The sequence below is a fragment of the Mustela nivalis genome (genome assembly GCF_964662115.1).
Source record: "Mustela nivalis genome assembly, chromosome: 3".
NCBI lineage: Eukaryota > Metazoa > Chordata > Mammalia > Carnivora > Mustelidae > Mustela > Mustela nivalis.
This window is the reverse complement of record NC_139022.1, coordinates 114,006,132-114,027,551: the sequence shown is the minus strand read 5'-3', so window position 1 is coordinate 114,027,551 and position 21,420 is coordinate 114,006,132. Positions and strand designations below refer to the sequence as shown.

General features: G+C 37.5%; 1 protein-coding gene across 2 annotated transcripts in view; it reads left to right on the top strand.

Moving 5' to 3' along the window:
* The window catches only part of SLC27A6 (solute carrier family 27 member 6), a 368,583-nt gene that overhangs the window by 323,322 nt on the left and 23,841 nt on the right, over positions 1 to 21,420 (top strand). For both annotated transcript variants that reach the window (XM_082725821.1, XM_082725820.1), the window contains 2 exons: positions 9,094 to 9,252; positions 10,530 to 10,654. In XM_082725821.1, the coding sequence (XP_082581947.1) occupies positions 9,094 to 9,252; positions 10,530 to 10,654 (284 nt within the window). The remainder of the gene's footprint in view (positions 1 to 9,093; positions 9,253 to 10,529; positions 10,655 to 21,420) is intronic.

The following is a 21,420-nucleotide window of genomic DNA, read 5'->3' as shown; positions in this document are numbered from 1 at the left end:
AAAAAAAAAAAAAAAAGATTCTCTCTCTCCTTGTCCCTCTGAACCCCGCCCCAAATCTAACTGAGTACTTTGGATGGTTTATAATAAATTAATGAGTTCATTATCACTTAAATATTAGGAAAAGGAAAATCATTAGGAAATTAGGAAAAGAAATATCACTAATTAGTTTACTAAAGTGCTTTGAAGGAGTGACATAAACATACAGATGGAAAACAACTAGATAAAGTTTCCTTTTTATTTTGGTCACACCCTAATTGAAAAATTATTTTAAAGTTGGGTTTCCATGAGATCAGAAACAGCATGGGAAGTAGGGAATATAGTGACTGAAGAATCATGGGTGGGAACTTCTTAGAAGCAGAAAACACATAAAAACTTGAACCTCTGGATAAAGAAGAGAAAGGCATTAAATTATCAAGACCAAGGATGGAGATAGGCTCACCCAAAATCTTTATACGTGGCTGTGATGAGAAAATTTGGACAGATTCCCTGTGCTTGCGGATGACTAGAAACTTCCATGTTGTGAGATGCCAACCTGTCAGGAAGAGCCAGAGACACTTCTTTTGGAAAAAAAAAAATTAATAAATTTTAGCTAGGATAAAGGCAAGATAATGCCAGTCTTTGCATATGAGATCAGTTGTCTTCCAGTTTAGTAGAAATGCAACACAAAGCTGGTCAGTAAATGTCAGGGCAGATACAACAACAAGGTGGATTTGAGGTTCACCTGGGTTAGTGTCTAGGAGACACTAAAACATGTGGTTCATAGTTCTAGGTGCCGCTGTGACCAAAAACCCTATGAGGGGCACCTGGGTGGCTCAGTGGGTTAAAGCCTCTGCCTTCGGCTCAGGTTGTGGTCCCAGGGTCCTGGAATTGAGACCCGCATTGGGCTCTCTGCTCAGCAGGGAGCCTGCTTCCTCCTTTCTCTGCCTGCCTCTCTGCCTACTTGTGATCTCTGTCTGTCAAGTGGATAAATAAAATCTTTAAAAAAAAAAAAAAAAAAAAAGAACTTCTTTAAAAAAAAAACAAACCTATGAAAATTTTGGCTCTTATCAGTGAATATGTTAAATCAGAGCTAATGATATCCTACTACTAGTAAGATGGTGCCCCCATTGACTGAGCCACGTGTAAGTAATTCTGATTACTACAAACTGCTGAATAGAGGATGAAACCGAAGAAGGCCTACCAGAGCAAAATTGGAATTTAGTATGGAACAGGTAGAGCTCGTTGTCTGAGTGAGATATATGTTGGGACATAGAAAGACCACTGTGAGTCAAATCTCAGTTGGAAGATCAAGCATCATTTCAAGCATCGTTCACAGTTCATCCATGCTGTCACAAATGGGAAGATATCTAAAAAAGTAAAACAAAAACAAATGGGAGGGTATCTTCCTTTTGAATGGCTGGAAAATATTTTACTGTGTATATGTATACATTTTTTTTTCTCCATTGATGGACTTGTTCCCATATCTTGCTATTGTGAATAATGCTATAATAAACATGGGGTGCAGATGTCTTGTTGAAATCTCATTTTCATTTCCTTTGGATATATATACAGAAGTAGAATTGGATCATATGGTTAATTTATTTTTAATTTTTTGAAAACCTCCATTTTGTTTTTTATAGTGGTTAGATCAATTTATATTCCTACCAGCAATGTATAAATATTCTGTTTTTATTGCATCCTTGCCAGCACCGGTTGTCTCTTGTCTTCTTGATGGTAGCCGTTTTAATAAGTGTGAGGTGTTATCTCACTGTGGTTTCAATTTGCATTTCCCTTGTGATTAGTGATATTGAACATCAGTTCATGTGTCTGTTGGACATTTTGATGTGCAGTTCAGAGTAATGTCTATTTAATTCTCCTGCCCTGTTTTTAATTTTTAATCGGATCCAATTTTTAATTGGATTTTTTTCTGTTACTGTGTTGACTTACTTCTTTATAGATTTTGAATGCTAACCTCTTATCTAATATATAGTTTGAAGAAATTTTCTCCCATTCTATAGGTTGTCTTTTTATTTGGCTGTTTCTTTTGCTGTGCAGAAGCTTTTGAGTTTGATGTAATCCTATTTGTTAAATTTTCTTTTATCACTAATGATTTTTGTATTGTATTAAAAAATATTGCCAAGACCAGTATCAGTGACCTTCTTCCATATGTTTTCTTTTATGAGTTTAATTGTATTAGGTATTATGTCTAGGTCTTTGATCCATTTCAAGTTAAATTTTTTTTATGGTGTGAAATAGAGGTCCAATTTCATAATTCTATATATATTTCTTTAGCATTCCCAGCACCATTTGTTGGAGATATTTTCTGCAGTAGGTATTCTTGGCCCCTTTGTCAAATACGAATTGACCATATATGCCAGGGTTTAATTATGGACTCTCCATTAGGTTTTGTTAGTAGACATGTCTATTTTTTTTGTGAGTATCATACTGTTTTTATTACTATGGCTTTGTAGTATAGTTTGAAATTCAGAAGCCTGATACCTCTGCCTTTGTTCTTTTTTTCTCAGGATTACTTTGGCTCTTTGGGGTGTTTTGTGGTTCCTCCAAATTTGGGGGATTGTTTCCTATATTTCTGTGAAAAATTCCTTTGGTATTTTAATGGTGATTGCTTTGAATCTGTAGATAGCTTTGGGAGGTATGGTCATTCTAATAATACTGATTCTTCCAGTACATGAACGTGGGATGTCTTTCTTTTTATGTTTTCTTCATTTCTTTTAGCAAAGTTTTATAGTTTTCATTGCATGTATGTTTCATTGTCTTGAGTAAATTTATTCCTAAGGATTTTATTATTTTTGATACTATTGTGAATGGGATGGTTTTCTTTCTTTTTTTTTTTTCTAATTGATCCATCATTAGTATAAAGGAATACAATTGATTTCTCTATATTGATTTTGTGTCTTAACACTTCACTGCAATTGTTAACTCCCATAGTCTTTTAAAGACTAATTATTTGGGATTTTCTTTTAAATCATATCACCAGCAAATGAAGACAATTTTACTTCTTTCTTTCCTATTTGAGATAAATTTTATTTCTTTGTCTTGCCTAATGGCACTAGCTAGGACTTCCAGTAATGTGTTGAATAGGAGTGGTGAGAGTGGACGTCCTGGCCTTGTTCCTCATCTTAGAAGAAATGTTTCAGTTTCTCTCCATTGAATATAATGTTAACTGTGGGTCTGTCATACATGATCTTTATTTTGTTGAGGTATATTCTGTCAATACACAGTTTGTTGAAGATTTTTATCATAAGACAATATTGTATAGTTAGATGCTTTTTTTCTATGTCTGTTGAAATGATCATCTGATTTATCTCTTTCCTTTATTGAAGTGTGATGTGTTACATTTATTGATTCACATATGTTGAACCATCCTTGCATCCCAGGGACAAATCCCCCTTGGTCATGGTGTATTATACTTTTAATATGTTCTAGAATTTCGTTTGCTAATATGTCATTGAGAATTTTTGCATCTGTTTTCATTAGGGATATTGGTTTATATATTTGGTCTTGTATTTTTATCTAGTTTTAGTATCAAAGTAATGCTGATTTTGTAGAATGCGTTTGAAAGTGTTTCTTCCTCTTCAATATTTTGGAAGAGCTTGAGGAAGATTGGTGTCAATTCTTCAGTTGTTTGGTAGAATTCTCTGGTGAAGTATCTTATCTGGTCCCAGAGATTTCAGTTTGGGGAGTTGGTGTTTTTTTGTTTTTGTTTTTAATTCAGTCTTTTTACTCATTATTGGATTTTCTATTTCTTCCTGATTGAGTCTTGGTACATTATGAGCTTCTAGCAACATATCCATTTCTTCTAGGTTATATAATTTGTTGCCATATAATTCTTCACTTTAGTTCTCATGATTGTTTTTATTTTTTAGCGTCAGTTATAATGTCTTCTCTTTCATTTCTGATTTTATTTATTCGAGCCTTCTCTCTTCAGTTAGTTTAGCTGAAAGTTTGCCAATTTTGTTGATCTTTTTTAGAGAACCAGCTTTTAGTTTTGTTGATCCTTTCTCTTGTCTATGTGGTCTGTATTTCATAATTTCTGCTCTGATCCTTATTATTTCCTTCTTCTGCTAACTTTGAGCTTAACTTTTTCTATTTACTGAAGGTGCAAAGTTAGGTTGTTTGAGATCTTTCTAACTTCTTAATGTAGGCATTTGTAGCCATAAACTTTCCTCTTAGAACTGCTGTTGCTGTATTACACAATATTTGGAATGTAGTGTTTTCAGTTTCTTTTGTTTTGACATAATTTTTAATTTCCCTTTTGATTTCTTCTTTGACCAAATGGCTGCTTAGAAGTGTGTTATTTAGCTTCCACAATTTGTAGATCTTACTTTCCTCTTGTTGCTGATTTCCAGTATTATACCATTGTGTTCAGAGAAGATAGTTGGTATGATTTCAGTCTTCCTAAATATGCTAAGATCTGTTTTGTGACTTACGGCATGATCTACCCTGGAGATTTTTCCATGTGCATTTGAGAAGAATGTGTAATCTACAGCTATTGGATGGACTGTCCTGTACATGTGTATTAGGTCCATTTTTTAAAAAAAATGTTCAATTCCATTGTTTCCTTGTTGATTTTCTTACTGAATGATCTACCCATTGTTGGTGGTGGGGTACTGAGGTTCCCTACAAGAGCTTATCAGCTTTTTGACTAAGGTCAAGTGCAAAGTACCCTACAATTATTGTACTGTCATGTATTTCTTCCTTAAGATCTGTTATTAATTGCTTAATACATTTAACACCTGTGCTCAGGTGTTAAGAACATTATCAATTTATGATCACTGTATTTTCTTGAGGTACTGACCCCTTATCATTTTATAATGACCTTCTTTCTCTTACTACCCATTTGGCTTGAAGTCTATTTTATGAGATAAATGGCTATGCCTGCCTTCTTTTCATTTCCATTTACTTGGAATATCAATTTGTATCCTTTCATTAGGAACTTATTAGTGTCTTCAGAGCTGAAATGATTCAGAGCATATAATTGGGTCTTTTTAATTTAATTTTTTTTTTAAAGATTTTATTTATTCATTTGACAGAAATCACAAGTAGATGGAGAGGCAGGCAGAGAGAGAGAGAGGGAAGCAGGCTCCCTGCTGAGCAGAGAGCCCGATGCGGGACTCGATCCCAGGAGCCCGAGATCATGACCTGAGCCGAAGGCAGCGGCTTAACCCACTGAGCCACCCAGGCGCCCCCGGGTCTTTTTAATTTTAAATCCATGCAGCCACTCTGTGCTTTTTGACTGGTGAGTACAAACCATTTACATTATTGATAATGCAAGGATTTACTGCTGTCATTTATCTTTTACCTTTTGGTTATTTTGTGTCTCTTTTGTTTCTTTTTCTTTCCTTTTATGTTTATGTCTACTTTTGTAAGTTGGTGGTTTTGCATGTTGATTTGCTCAGTCTTGCTCTTTTTTATGTATAACGTCCCTGCTCTAGATTTTTGCTTTGTGGTTACCAAGCATTACATAAATATCTCCTAGATAAAATAATTCTTTTTTTCTGCTGAAGCAATTAATCTTCATTCATCTACAAATGTTCCATCTTTATACTCTCTTATATTTTTCACGTCACAAATTATCTCTATATATGCTGTGATTTTATTACCAAGTTATAGTAGATAGTTATTTTTAAAACAATTTTCCTTTATCCTCTATGTTATAGTTAAGAGTTTATTATACTATTCTATAAAAGAGTTACAGTATTCCAATTCTGACTGCTTATCAACTTAATCAGAATTCTGTGTACTTTTGTACTTTTGAAAAGAGCTGTTTTCAACATTTTATGTAAGTCAGGTCTCATGGTGGTAAACTCCCTCAACTTTTGTTTGTTTGGGACAGCCTTTATTTCTGCTTCATATCTGAAGTATAACTTTGCCAAATGGATTATTCATGACTGACAGTTTTTATCTTCCAATATTCTGAATATGTCATTCCATTCTCTCCTTCCCTATAGAGTTTCTGCTGAGAAATTTGCTGATAGTGTAATGGGGGTGCCATTGCAGGCTACTGTCTTTTTTCCCTTGGCCTGTTTTAAAAGTCTTTCATTATCATTGATTTTTTAGAGTTTTAGTATAATGTGTCTTGGGAAAAGTCTTTGTGCATTGAAATAGTAAGGTGTGCTATTAGCTTCAAGAGCTTGTATATTCCTTCCCAGGAAAGGACGTTCTCAGCTATTATTTCTTTAAATAGTCCCTCTGGGGGCACCTGGATGGTTCAGTGGGTTAAAGCCTCTGCCTTCGGTTCGGGTCATGATCCCAGGGTCCTGGGATCGAGTCCCTCATCGGGCTCTCTGCTCAGCGGGGAGCCTGCTTGCTCCCCTCTCTCTCTGCCTGCCTCTCTGTCTGCTTGTGATCTCTGTCTGTCAAATAAATAAATAAAATCTTCAAAATAAATAAATAAATAAATAGTCCCTCTGCCCTCTTCTCCTTCTCATCTCTTTCTGGGCTATCCATTATTCTTATATGGGCTTTTCTCATAGAATCAGATAATTCTCATAGGTTTTTCTTCACTTGTTAAAAATCTTATTTTCTCTCCTCATATACTTGAATCACTTCTGTATTTCTCTGTTCCAACTTAGTTATTCTGTCTTCCATATAATCTGGTCTATTCCCACTGCTTGCCTAATACATTTTTTCATACCATTTCTTGAGTTCTTCAGTTTGAGAATTTGATTATTTTCACAATTTCAGTCTCTTTGGTAAAATACTCCTCATTAATTTTAGCTCTGAGATCATCATATTGTCTTTCTGAGTTTTCTTGTAGCTCATTGAATATCTTCATAATAACTATTTTAAATTCTGTTATCAGTTAAATTGCAGTATTCCATATCTTTGGTTTGGCTCATGGAAAAATTGTCATTTTCTGTTATACTCTGTTACCGTGATTTTTCATGATATTTGATGAAAAGTGCCTCTGCCACCATATTTGAAGCAGGACATAAACCTTATTTAGGCACATTTTTTGTTTTTGTTTTTAAGATTTTATTTATTTATCAGAGAGAGAGAAAGTAAGAGTACAAGCAAGGGGAGCAGCAGGCAGAGAGAGAAGCAGGCTCCTCCCCAAGGATGGTGCGTGATGAGGGGACTAGATCCTAGATCTGCGATCATGACAGAGGCCAAGGCAGATGCTTAATCAACTGAACCAACTAGGCATGCCGGTTTCGGGGGGGTTATTTTTTTTAAAGATTTTATTTTTAAGTAATCTCTACACCCAGCCTGGGGCTCTTAGTCACAACCTGGAGATTCAGAGTCTCAGGCTCCACCAGCTAAGCCAGCCAGGTGCCCCCAGGCAAGGTTTTGTTTACTTTGATACCTTTAGTTGAACACCTTGGTAGTTAGGAGCCCACCTTTTGTTTTCCAGAAGGTGGCGCTATAGCACCAATACTTGATTTCTCTACTGATGCTCAAAACACACACAAAAAGGCCAAGTGATGGTTGAGGTGGGAGGGGTTAATTAAGTATGGCATGCCTCTGCCTTGGTAGGGGGAATCATCAAGTGCAAGCGGAGGGGGAGGTCCTAGAGGTCTATGGTTGGTTCTCTTGAGTCCTTTCTTTTACCTCTCTTTGTCTGCCTATTTCACTTCCCCTTCCCTCCCCTTAGTCACTGTGGTCTCTTCTCATTGAGAGCAACTGGTCCTAGACGCAGCAGCCCACAGGACCAGGCAAATTCATCACTCACCCACTCACTGCCTTCACCCTTGACCTTTTCTGCCAGAAAGGTCATGGCCCTAGCACCACCTCCCCTAATCTGCCACCTCCTCTGGGGTCCAGTTCACCCACATTCACATCCACGAGTGGATGGATCTCTGGGGTGTCCTTGTATGTTATACAGAGGCACTTTTGGAAAGGAGGTAGTTATACAGGTCCCATTACTTGTATATCAGAAGGGAGAGAAAAAAGGAATGACTCATACAGCCTTGCAGCCAACATCACTGTGGGAGTATATTTTGCTATAGGACTCTAAGACAAGCTGAAAATAACAAGGAAGTACTTCAATTTAGGAAATACATTGTGAAATTTGGGTCTCATTTTCTAGAATTGGGAAATAGAATCCAGTCAGGTGCAGCAGTAAGTATGCAGAGCCACTGACATTAGTAACCCACCCTTGGCAAATGGTAAGTGAGACTGTTCCAGTATGGGGGTAGAGAGAAAGGCCACACGTAGGGCTGCTGGGCCTCACTTTTGATCCTGCCATTTGCTTACTCCTGTGCCTTCTCTAACATTGGTCTCTGCTTGCCAGTCTGGAACAATGGATGATACTCCTGTCACCATTGCGTATTGTGAAGCAAAGTAACTTTATCAGTGAGGTGGATTTGATATGGGGTCCTCTGCCTGAGGACATCCCACAGATACTAGAACTCTTTGAACTGACAGAATGGAACTAAAATACCATTTAATCTAACAAATGAATTCAAGAGAGGATACTTACCATTATGAAAACAAGTTGTGTGTTGTGTATACAAGGAGATATAGGTTGAAACATGAAATTGGTGATATTCAATCACAGATAAGGCACTTTCATATTATATCATGTATTAACTGGATGGATTTATTGTGCTAACGTTATACTACAAAAGACTATAACAATATCAAAAATTAAAAACAGTATGTAAAATGTTTTATATGCTGATTATAACTATATATTTTTATAAGACACCTATGGTACATAAAAGAAGACTAGAAAGAAAAAAGCAGATAATTTATGTTTGGATCATGAATGTGTAGAACTATTTCAACATCATTTAATATGGAATCTGATATGAAACATGACAGAATTACTGGTTCTTGAGATAGAATCTTAAAATTTTTCACTAGAAAATGTCTACTTTAAGTATAATTTAGATTAATGTCATGATTTGCCTTATTTTGGGTGTACAATTTCAGATTTGGGTCATTTTTGTCATTCTTAAAACAGATATGACTCTTCTTTGAAGCCTATGGTATCTCAAACTATATAATTTTAATTTTAATCTTTTGGGTAGATCCAAGATTCTAGAAATAATTACAGCAGAAGCTCACATTTGCTTGGTCCCTACAAAGCACTTGTAATATGTAAACTTGCTTTCTATTACATATATCTCTTTTCTTTTCTTCCAGGTCTACCAAAAGCAGCTATAATCAGTCAGCTGCAGTCTTTAAAGGGTTCTGCTGGCTTGTGGGGTTTCGGTTGTACTGCTAATGACATCATTTATATAACTCTTCCTCTGTATCATAGTTCAGGATCTCTTGTGGGAATTGGTGGATGTGTTGAGTTGGGTAAGTTTTCATTTTCTGTTTGATGAGTATTCAAAATGCTTATTAACTTGTGTTTATTAAATTTTGAAACTCTGTCAGAGAATTCAGAGTAACTGTGGGCTTATTATATAGTTACAACATAATTTTTATTAAAAGGACCCAATTTTGTGATATACTCAGTCTATTCCTGAACTGAAGAGAGCAATGCCTTGGACATTTGGCCGTGTGGTTGGAGCTGGCTGTTGACCAGTCTTCCTTCTCTGTGTGGTCACTCATCCTTTGACGATCTACTCCCCACCTCCTTAAATGGTGGAAGGAGGCTTCCAAGAGGATGAATGTAGAAACTGTGTAGCTCTTAAGGCTTAACCTCAGAAATCACATGGATCATTTCACCTGCATATTGTTGATCAGAGTAAGTAACAAACCAGTCTAGAGTCAAGATATGAGGGGTGAGGAAACAGATCCTACCCCTTGAAATACAGAGGTGGCAAATCCACATTGCATAGCAGGAATTGTTGAGGCTACCTTTGCAAACAAGGTACCCCAGGCTCCCATTAAGTCTGTTGGTAGCTTATGACTCAGTAGATTCTGTTCATAAACATGCTGAGATTATGTGTCTGCCCCCTAAATAATATATAATGGAGACCATTCACTACTACCTGTATATGTCTGAAATATAAAAAAAGTAATTTTATGGAGTAGTATATGTAAAACATGACCAGTGTCCAAAATAAACAAAGGCAGGAGTCAAGACATTAGCATTTTCCTTGGAACATAGTCATATGACTTACATTGTTGTGAAAATTAGGTAGTTACATTTAGGTTCTGTAGTCATCGAACTTGACTGGTGCTATCTTACCAATTCTTTCTTACCAACTCTCAACATCAAGAAATATTCAGGCAGCTTTAAGGTTTTAAAAATAAGTGTACATATTCAAAAACAAAGTAAGTGAATATTCTTGGTCTCTGTGAAGAAGACAGACCATTATCTATAGTCATGCTCTAATACTTTCAACTCCCCTACTTATTTTGACCTTGTCTTTCATCCCCTGTATTTCAAAAAGAAAAAAAAATACATTTGCAGTCAAAATGCAGAATTATAACATGTATTTTTTTAAGTTTATTGGATTGTAAGATTAATGGTTTCAAATGAGCTTGATATAAATGGCCACTGATGGATTACAAAAGCCTTGAAATTGAATGTAAGTGTTCTAGACGGGGCAACATCATTTGTGTTTTATGTCACTTCTGCCCTTGAATATTTTCCCCCAGTGCCTGTTCTTTGCCTTTTCTCATAGGAGCTACTTGTGTGTTGAAGAAGAAATTCTCAGCAAGTCAATTTTGGAATGACTGCAGAAAGTATAACGTGACTGTGTTTCTATATATTGGAGAACTTTGTCGCTATCTTTGCAAACAACCGAAGGTAAGAGGGATCATTTTCAGAAAGGAAAAATAATTCCAGAAAGAAAAACGTATGGAGAGAAAAATAATTTGTGTGTGTGTGTACACAAAGGTGGAGACCTTCCAAAACATAGTTTGACTGATTTACAGAGATGCAAGTCAGAGGAAATAAAACGAGAGCTCTGCGTGATTATACTGAACTGCTTTACATTATGACAGGATAGGAGACACTTGCAATCCAATCCACTTTATGTTGAGACTGATTAAGATTTCTGCAAATGTAGTACACATCCGATTATGAAATTAAATGCCTACTCTGTACACAGAAAGTGGTTACTGCAAGGCTGAATTAGATCATCTTTCAAAATGCTCTTCTCTAAAAAACAAAACAAAACTAATGATATTGAATATACTTGTTTGTTATTTTTTTTCTTTTGAATAAGTGATTACATTAGTCTGTTTGGTTTTGATTTTAAGTTAAAAAGAAATTTTGCTTTCATGTGTTCTTGTCTCCCCACCTGAAACTGTCATTCCCACAAACAACTGATAAATTGGCCCTTTCTGAAAATAGACAAGCAGAGAGACTTGCAAGAGCCTGGGGTTAGTCTTTATTCATTTGTTTGCGATTTTGCCTTCAGAAATTCTTTTCCTGGTCTTGTTTGCGTTTTGAGATGCTTATGTTTTACCTGATTTCTTAAAACATTCTTGAGGCTACAAAGAAGTGACCTTCTGTCATCAAATCCACACCACCCCATGAATAATGGTGATTGGAAATGCCTCCCTGTAAGGGGCAGGCAGCAGAAGCTGATGGCCAGTCCTTGGCCTTTGATAAACCCCCTTCCTCATTCCTCATGCATCACCTTTGCCATCATCATGCCAGCCTAAGGCATGGATGGTGGACTGGGATGTCTTCTCTGGCTAAAATATGGACATGTAATTCTTCCTTTACCCTCAGCACAACTGAGAGTAGGCTGGAAGCATTTAAATTAGACTTTGTTGAAGAGATGGGATTACACAGGGAAGGAAAACACAAGAAGAATGTGAAACTGGATAGTTTTATTTACAAAATGCTTTTATTCACTTTAAGCTTGACTTTTACCATGTAGAGAACTCCTCTAGCTCCTGACCCACTCCCTTTGTGCCCAGAAGCCATCCTTCTTCTTTTCTCAGTCAGGAGTGCTTCAAATAGCTATAGATTCCCTAGATCCATCTTTAAGACAGGGAGTCCCAGAGAAATGTTTTAGACTTTTGGCCTTCATTTTCTTTAGGGAGACTTAGCCAATGTCAAAGTTGTCTTATCTTTAGAGTCCTAGTGGAATAATTAATTATAATTCCACAACCTGGTATATCTTCTTCTTCTCATTGTGTTGTTTGGTGATGTGATGTCTGGATGAGGATAATTTGGGGAATTAATGTCCTCCAGGAAGATAGAAGCCTCCTTCAGTAAAGGACAAATTGGGCACCACATAATGAACTTCTTCACAGACTTTCTAACTACACCCCTAACCATTCCTTTTTCTCCTCATCCTTCAATAGCAACAGTAGCTTTTGCAGGGTTATTTGCTCAGTAAGTATGTACTGAACAGTGGAACACATGCATTTTTTTTCTAATGTTTTACTCTGTTAAATGATGCTGCAATTAGTGTCTTTATGTAATGTAGCCAGTAGAAGGGCTCAGAAGTGAAGGCAGTCAAAGGACATGGGTATTTTGGCAATTTTTAGGGCACATTTCCAAATTGCAGTTCAAAATGGTTAACATGATTTAGAATCTCAATGATGTTGTGAGAGTATACTTATTGTGCATATGGTCCCTTTATCAGGACCGTGTGATATTAAAAATAGTGTTTCCCAGTTATGCTTCATAGAGAACTAGAACCCGCTTCAGAGTTCCTCAAAAGTCACTGAAGGATAGTAATAGGGAAAAATAGGGCAATCTTCACAGTCTTTCAAATATGTTGGATGAAACGCGGTTTGCTAGGGCTGCTTCTTCTTCTTCTTCTTCTTTTTTTTTTTTTTTTAAGATTTTTATTTAGTTGAGAGAGAGAGAGCATGAGAAGGAAGAAGGTCAGAGGGAGAAGCAGACTCCCTGCTGGGCAGACAACACAATGCAGGACTAGATACCAGGACTCCACGATCATGACCTGACTGGAAAGCAGATGCTTAACCAAATGAGCCACCCAGGCGTCCCTAGAGCTTCTTAATAATATTTTGTTTGAACAAGGAATGTCTTGGGGTTTTTTTTCTTTCTTTTTTTTTTCTTTTTTTGTAATGGGGGAACATTTAATTTTATTTATGACTTTATGGATAGAAACAAATATATTTTTAACTTCTTTGTTCAGATTACTAGCAAGGTTGAATAATTAGAAAATTATCAGTAGTTCTCTTTAAAATGTCTTTTCCGAGTCTTTTACACATTTATGCCTGTGGCACATAATATTTTATATGTTTGAGCCACCATTTCCTATAATAAAGATATTTATTAATAATTTGTCATGTTCACTACAAATCTTTTTTCAAAGCGTTTTTGTTAGAATTTTTTTATAAAAAGAATATTTTGAGCTCCTGAACTGGGAATGAATTAATTTGGGGAAAATGCTATAGCCACAGAGAATTTGAGAGAACTGATAATTGAAAGTAGAATATCTGATTTTTCTTTTAGTTAATGAAATAGTTTCATTCTTAAGTAAAGTTCTTTGAAGAAAAGACAGTGTTTTTGACATAATCTCTCCGCATTTGCCTTAAGACAGTGGAGGAGGAGAGAGGGGAAGTAAAAAATAGCTCTGCTCAAGGAAAAAGTGATCATTTTTTTTGAGCAACAATTCATTGTATTACTTAATCCCTTTTGTTGATTTCACACAGAACAAGAACAAGCAGTTCTTGGCATTAAAGATTAGGGAAAGAAGAAAGCCATTCTGGTAAGACATCTGACCCCTTTAAGGAAGTCTTGTTTTTTTTCAGTCCAATATTTATTGCTTTCAGTGAACTTCTACAGGCAGGGGCCACATCTGCTCGGTGGCACATCAGGGGCTCCAGGCACAGCCGAGAGTGAGTGGGTAACCAGATCCACTAATTTCAGAGAATTAGAAGTGGATGTGTCCCTACACCCTGGTTTGAGGGACCATAGACATTTGTTTAATATAAATCCTTAACTAAAAAAAAAAAAAAGCAAACCACACATTCTCTAAATACATCCAGATTTGTTCTCCATCCAAGGGTAAGTAATATATTCCAAAGGAGGTTTACCTGCAGGCAGAATTCATGGTCTGAGTGCTTAAAACAGAATTCCTGGTTGCTTTTAGTTAATGACATCATATTTTAAGTCTTAACTGAGGTTCTTGGAAGAAAAGATAGCGTTTGGAAACAATCTTTAAGCAATGACCTGAAGCAAATTAAGGAGGAAGGATGGAAATAAATAGAGCTTTGCCCAAAGCTGTGTGTGGTTGTCCATAGTTGAATAAAAAACACCCTAGAGTTGGCCTTCCCTGGCTGGAAGCTTTTATCACCCCCGCCCCCAACCAACCCAGTCTTTTTTCTCTTTTTCAAAAGTCCAGTTACAAAAGTTCCTTTGGCATAAACATTAGATGTGCCTCAAACTTCTGGCAGCAGCATTACCCTTTTTTAAAAAGCCACGGTACTGATTCTTCTTAGTCACAGAGGAGTGGAGTAATTATTCTCTTCCCTGAAGAATAGGAAAACAGCTCTCCCCACGTTCCAGTCTTTCAAGTCTTCTGCATTACTGAAGCAGCATCATACACTCTCTGATTGGATCAGGTTCTTTGTTTTCCTAGCATTAGTGCTGCCTTTCATATTGATTGGTGAGGAATATGGTGGCATGCTATACATCAGTGATCCTCTGTGGGATTCCTGCACACTTCATCTTCTTTAAATACACTCTGCCTGAAACTGCCAAGAGTTAGCAATATCTAGGGATAGAATCTTACCTGCCACTCATTCGGTTATTCGAGTAATATTGCAGGTTTTGGTATACAGGGGCAAATAAGACAAGCCATCTTTTCTCATGATACTCATGCTCTAGTTTGGGAAGGGAGAACATACAGCAGCCAATACATGAAGGAAAGTGACAATGGCAAGTGTTTTGAAGAAACAAAGAGGATGAGGAGGAGGAGATGGTAGGTGGTGAGGGTGTGGCATTACTAATGAGGTTGAGGGGTCAGGGAGGGCTTCTCTGAAATGGTGACAAATGAGCCAAGGAATTGGTATGGCAAGTGTGATCCAACCATGAAAAAGCTGGGGGATTACAGTCACAACAGAACAAAGTGAAAATGAAGAAGCCCACAGAGAACACAGACTGAATATTTAGAGAAGGAAAGGGTGGCTAGGCCACTCACAGACCAGATCTTATAGGGCTCAATATGTACCATGGAGGAGAAATGTGGATATCATTTCCAAAAGAGCATTTGGGAAAAGATGAAGGCAAACTGAAAAAAAGAAACTATACTGATTTGGAATCTATTTGAAGGAAGGATAACAAGACTTTTAACTAACAGGGTTAGATTTTCAAGACTAACTAACAGGATTAGGTGGTGAAGTAATAGAATCAATGATGAGTCTCAGGTTTTTGGTTGAAATGGGTAAACTGTGAGCCATTGCCAGGTAAGGTAAACTGAGATTTAAAGAATTAAAATTAAATTTCTTTTGCACTTGTTAAGTTTGGTATGACTTCAATTTGAAAAAACATCTACTCTATTTTTTTCAAAGAAAGCCCATCGTTTCTTCCAAACTTTTAAGAGTTTTCCTTGTCATATTTAGGGAAGTGGGGATGAGGAATATGGAGATATGTCGAAGAATACAATTCTAATAGAAGGGACTAAATTACACTAAGTTGACGTAGAAGAATACATGCATCTTAATGGGTATATTAAAAACATTCATTTTTCTATCATGTTTTCATTTCTTTAGTTTCTACTTAGTTTATCATAACATTTTTCTCATTCCACATCTTGTAAAAGATGTAGTTTATCAAAACATTGAGCTCTGGAAACTTTTCTCATCATACTTAATAGCCTCTGAAGAATGACATTTTTAAATTAATATGAGCTTTAATTCTTATTAAGATGTTCTGCATTAGTTTTGCTATCACTTCTGATGCTGAAACACTCAAAACAATTGATTTTATCTCCAAGACCTAGTCATTTTAAGATATTTATACTTTTTTTATTTCTTGAAGCATTTTATTATATGATTGAGTAAATCATCTCTCTTTTAAAACTGTTTTCCTTAAGTAAATCAAAGATATGTTTAATATTCTCATAGTAGATATAAAAGTGTTTAGAAAATTTGACAAGTTCCCAGAATCTTTTTTTCTGCTTAAAAACTACAAATATAGAGGGACGCCTGGGTGACTCTGTCATTAAGTGGTTGCCTTCCGCTCAGGTCATGATCTCAAGGTCCTGGAATCGAGCCCCAACAGCAAGCTCCCTGCTTAGCAGGAAGCCTGCTTCTCCCTCTCCCACTCACCCTACTTGTGTTCCCTCTTTAAAAAAAAAACAAAAACTACAAATATAGAAACATAGTCCTTAGAAGGACTCAGATAGGAATAACTATGGGCTGCCTAAATGCTAGAAGAATTAGCAGGGAATTAATGAATATTTTGAAATGTTTTAGACTGTGTGTATTATTAACGGGTTTTAATAAGTGCTAATTTTAATATTTAATGATCTGTATTTCATGGGTAGTAATGCCTATAAAATCTACATATCTTTTTCTATTTGCTTATACCATTCATGTTATAATTTCCATTAAGAGTACACATATCTCTTAGTTGCTGAATTACCCAACAGATAGGGGTACCTGGGTGACTCAGTCAGTTAAGCATCAGACTCTTGATTTTGGCTCAGGTCACAATCTCAGGGTCCTGGGACCAAGCCCTACCTTGGCTCCAGAATCAGCGGGGAGTCTGCTTCAGATTCCCTCCCTCTCCCGTTCCCTCCACTCTTGCATGTGTGTGCATGTTCTCTCTCCCTTCTCTCAAATAAATGAATCTTTTAAAAAGATTTCCAACAAATTTACTTGATGCAGAAAGAAAATAATGCATTGACTATGGAATCAAAAGACACAGGTTCAATTTCAGACTCTTGTTGTATGACTTTCTGCTGGTCACTTCTCTTTGAGCCATGGTTCCCATTGTTATATAAAATAGGTGGCAGCACCCACTTGTCCTCATTTGCCCCCTGCTTCTCATAATCCAGTTATGAGATATACATTAAAAAATCTAAACTGAGAAGCCCAATACAAATGAAAGAAACTATTTTTAAAACAGAATGTAGTAATGTTTTCTGCAAATGTCATTGTAAAATTAGAGTGATTTGTGCGAGTGTTGAAAATAATTGGTCTTTGACTAATGAAAATCATACTTTAATTATAAAAGCCAGCTTAGGGGCGCCTGGGTGGCTCAGTCAGTAAAGTGTCTGACTCTTGATTTGGGCTCAGGTCATGATCTCAGGGCCGTGAGATGGAGCCTGCCTTCAGCTCTGCGCTGAGCTTGGAGCCTCCTTAGCATTCTCTGTCTCCTTTCCCTCTGTCCCACCTCACCACCACTCCCCACCTCATGCGCAGGCACTCTCTCTCTCTCTCCCTCCAAAAAAAAAAAAAAAAGAATGAATGAACAAATAGATAAAATGAATAAAATTTGTAAAAGCCAGTATAAATACAGCATGATAATTTCAAAGTAAAACTTTAAAATACTAAAATAGTAATAATTTTATAACATGATGCTTTTCACAAATAAAAATACTAAAAACAGAAATATAAAGTTAAAAATCCTGACGGTATGAAGCCTGTTTCCTCTTGGGTTATATACTGCTTTTACTGTAAATGTGGTATGTGGGTGAGGTTTTCCTATAGTTCAGATTGATTTAACATTTTAAAATGTACCTTTAAGATTCTTTGTATTATGATATATTTGCAAATTTTCACATTGTCTCTTTCTTTAATAATGTTCTTGATGTCCTTGCTATGGATGTATAAAATGTATAAAATCAAGGTAAGAAATGGCCAGTCTTCAGTGTATAAGCACAAGAATCTTCAGCAAATAATAAATGGCCAGAATTTTCCAAGTGATCATTTTATTCCCAATGGAAAAAAATAATAACTTTATATTAAACATATCAGGGATCTATTTCCAGCCTTTCCATTAATTTACAGTGTCACATCAGGCAAGTTATTTCATTTCTTTGCCTGTTGGAATCAGGGATCTTGAAATTCAAGCCTAACTTCTGTGTCTCGAAAGCTTTGTGATCTGGAGCAAATTATCTCACTTTTCTGAGCGGCTCCCACCTCAGTTTGGTCATCAATAAAATGAGTGTAGTAACAGTTATATCTGGGATTGATGTAAGGGTTAAGTTGTTAGGCACAGAAATTCACATGGAAACAGTGGTGAAGGGCTCTGAGAAGAGACCTCACAAAATGGTTTTTATTATCACAGCAAATATGCCGAAGTTGAAGTTCTAGTCTCCAGCCTGACAGGTTCAGATCTCCCTTTATCAGTATAGGTCTTTAGATTAGACTAATATAGACCAAGCTCAGGAGTGCCAGTTGGTAGCTTTAAATCGTCTCCATTGCTGGGTCTTCACTAATCTTCCTGACCTGTAAATGTTCACAGTGCCCACCACTTGCAATCAAACATTTCTTTTCTCTACTCTCACTCTCTGGGTAGGTTTCTGGCTGCAAATACCACCCAGAGCTTAACACTCAAGGGTGTGTCTCCAGCTGTGTCTTCTCCCTTGATTTCAGGTATTAGATACCTGCCTTCCCACTTGACATCCTCACTTAGAGATCTCATGGCATCTGATCTCAAAAATGGCCAAAGCTCAATTTCTTCACTACCTCTTCCATCAAGATGGAAGATGCCCTTCTTGCCCCATCCAGGTGCTCAGCCACACAGATCCTGGACTCTCCCTTGGAGCTTCTCTTTCCCTCTCTCCCCATCTAATCCATGAGCAACCCCTGCAGATTTGACCTTCAAATGCATCTGGAATCAAACCTCAGCTTACTGCTTCCTTGCTGCTCTCATCTGAGCCAGCTCTAGCTCCCCCTGTTAGTTTAGCTCTGGCTGGCTTCTTCTTTGCCCCACTCTTGTCCCCTTCTATTCCATTCTTGCATAGCAGTTGGAATGATTCAGTTAAAATGGAAGTCAGGTTGTGTTCCTTCACCATTAAAATCCTTCTGGTGGTTCACTTGGAAGAAAATCCAAATTCCTTTAGAATGGACCACACAGCTCAATATGTGGTCGGCTCCCCTGATAGCGTTTCCCCTCCTCCCCACCTCCCTGCCACACCTGCTGTCTCTCCTTGTTTACTCTACTACAGCTTTGTTGTCCTCCCTGGTTTTCCTTCAATATATCAGGGCTCTCCGTTCTTTCCCCTTGAATGTTCCCTCAGATACTTGCATGGCTCAGTCCCTAGTCCATCCACATCCCACCTCCCAGGTGAGGGCGTCTCTGACCACAAGTCCTACTAATATAGGTGTGGTCACCTTAGCAACTCAGAGGGTCTCATACCTAAATTTGGTACAGATGTTGAGACTTACATGCACCAAACATGCACCAAGAGAATGTGAACAGGTTTATTACTCACATAATGGGACTTTCTGGGGAGAGCAGGCTAGGGTCCCAAGGATATCCAAAAATAACTTCAGAAACCTGGGAAAGAGGTAGGTTTGGCTTTTACTGTAACAAGAAGAAGGCACCAGGGCAAATGGTCTTGTGCACGTGGAACTGCTTGCATACTTTGAGCTTCCTATTGCTGCCAAATAAAGGAACACTGGGTGATCTCATCAGCTTGCCCAGATGTGGGGCAGGGGAAGAAAGCTATTAGCTATTAGCAGTCAGTCATCAAGAATGAAGCCAGACTCCATCACAATGCTTATCTCATGGTCTTCTTTCACTGCTTTGTTTTTCTTCACAGAACTTATTACCATATTACAGATTTTATATATAATTGTTCCTTATTCTCTCTTAATCTTCCCCTTCCCCTCTTATCTTCTCCTTCCAGGAAAGCAGGGAGTTTATCTTCTTCATCTAATGCTATACCCTCAGTACTCATTATGGTACCTGACACATAACAGGTGCTCAATAAAAATTCGTTGAATTATTTTTAAAAAATACAGTAACAAATAATAATGAGCCTCATTGCTAGGATACCTGTGTGCTCCTGATCAGCACAATCTTTCACTGGTCCCAGCCTGCCTGGTAAGCTCAGTTATAATCAGCAAGTCACATTCCTGGGGAGGATAGAGCTCCCTGAAGGAGTTTGGATAAATCAAAAGTTTGCATCCTTGCATGGAGGGAGTCAGACTGCTGCTGTATCCCGCTCATAGCAGAAATTATCTTGGTCATGGGCCCCTGCACTTTTCAGAACATTTCATTAATAAGTCAGCTTAGTTGTGGCTTAGGTAACCCTTTCTCTGGGTTTCCAGATCGAACTCTCTTTATATCTGCACAGCTCCCTTGTCTTTTTAGTGGTTAGCTCTCTCATTCAGGTTTAAGGCACGTCTTGCATAGAGTCTTGGAGCCAGTCCTTGTCAAACAAGGCAATCTGGAAATGTCTCTGGTCTGCAACATGGCTTTCCTTCTACCCTTGAGCTCCCTAGAGTGCTGCCAGGTTAGAAGACACCTGTTCAGAAGAAGTAGTCTGTAAATGGCCATCCCTCTTACTGTTTTATCTAGATAGGGAGTTTGAAATAAGCCCACAGTGTGGTTGCTTTCTGCTGTAATACTTGAGATCACACAGCTCTTTTTAAGCTATGATTTAGGCCTTAAAAAGGTTTGTTGAACTGAGAGCTGGCATCTCTGAAACCATGACCTGCCCAGCTCAGGCTGGAGAGGAAGCATGGCGAAGACTTTTAGGGGCAGCTGGAGCCCACACTATGTTAGCAGGGCATGTCTCTCCTTTTAAATACTCTCTGGCTCTTTCTCAAAAGAGGCCTCCACCCTGCCCCCCCCCCATTCCTTTCCTGCTGCAGTAGAAGAAATTTTGCTATTTTATGCCTTTTATTTTTTTTCTCTGACAATGTGTTTGCATTTAGTGTTACTTGGTACCCATTCTGTAATACCCCGCTGGCTTGCTGCCTTTTTTTTTTTTTTCAATATATTGATATTGGAGTATCTGTGAAGGCAGCAAACTGTTGGAATATAGTTATTCTTACCCTGTGGGGTGTGTTGGTGTGACACATGTGCATGTGTGATTATCAGTGGGTTTTAGAAAAAAAAAAAAAAAAAAAAGAGGTCTTAAGTAGAATCAAGATGGAAGGGTCATAAGCCCTATCATATGCTGTTATGAATTTCCAGTGATCCTTTAGTAATTAGACCATACTTCTGTTTTGCACATTAAGCAGCTAGTTACCCGAGACAGATAGTTTCGGAAGGCAGAAATGGTTTGCCCCTTTGTTTTCACTGTTAATTCATACTGCTTTTCTGTGTCTCTGTCTGTCAACAAACATGCTTTGTTTCTGAGAAATCAAGGTTGATATAAAATTACCTGTATGTAAGCAGAACCTTCAGACTTACACTTTTCATAGGCATATGAAGAGCATTTAACTTGGCTGTGTTTTTGATTTTCTGGGTAGGATTAAGCCCGTGCTCTGGAAGAAAAAGACTTTGTTTCTAGGAGGGCATTGTTAGAGGCCTGTGCATTTCAGCAAATGAGTATGTGAATGTATGGCTCAGGAGGAGGAAGCTATAGTTCAACACTGCCTGGCATCTGGCAGCTGGAAAACGGCTCCTCCTCTGAGAACGCTTTGACGAAACAGGAGCCTTGGTCCACTGGGGGT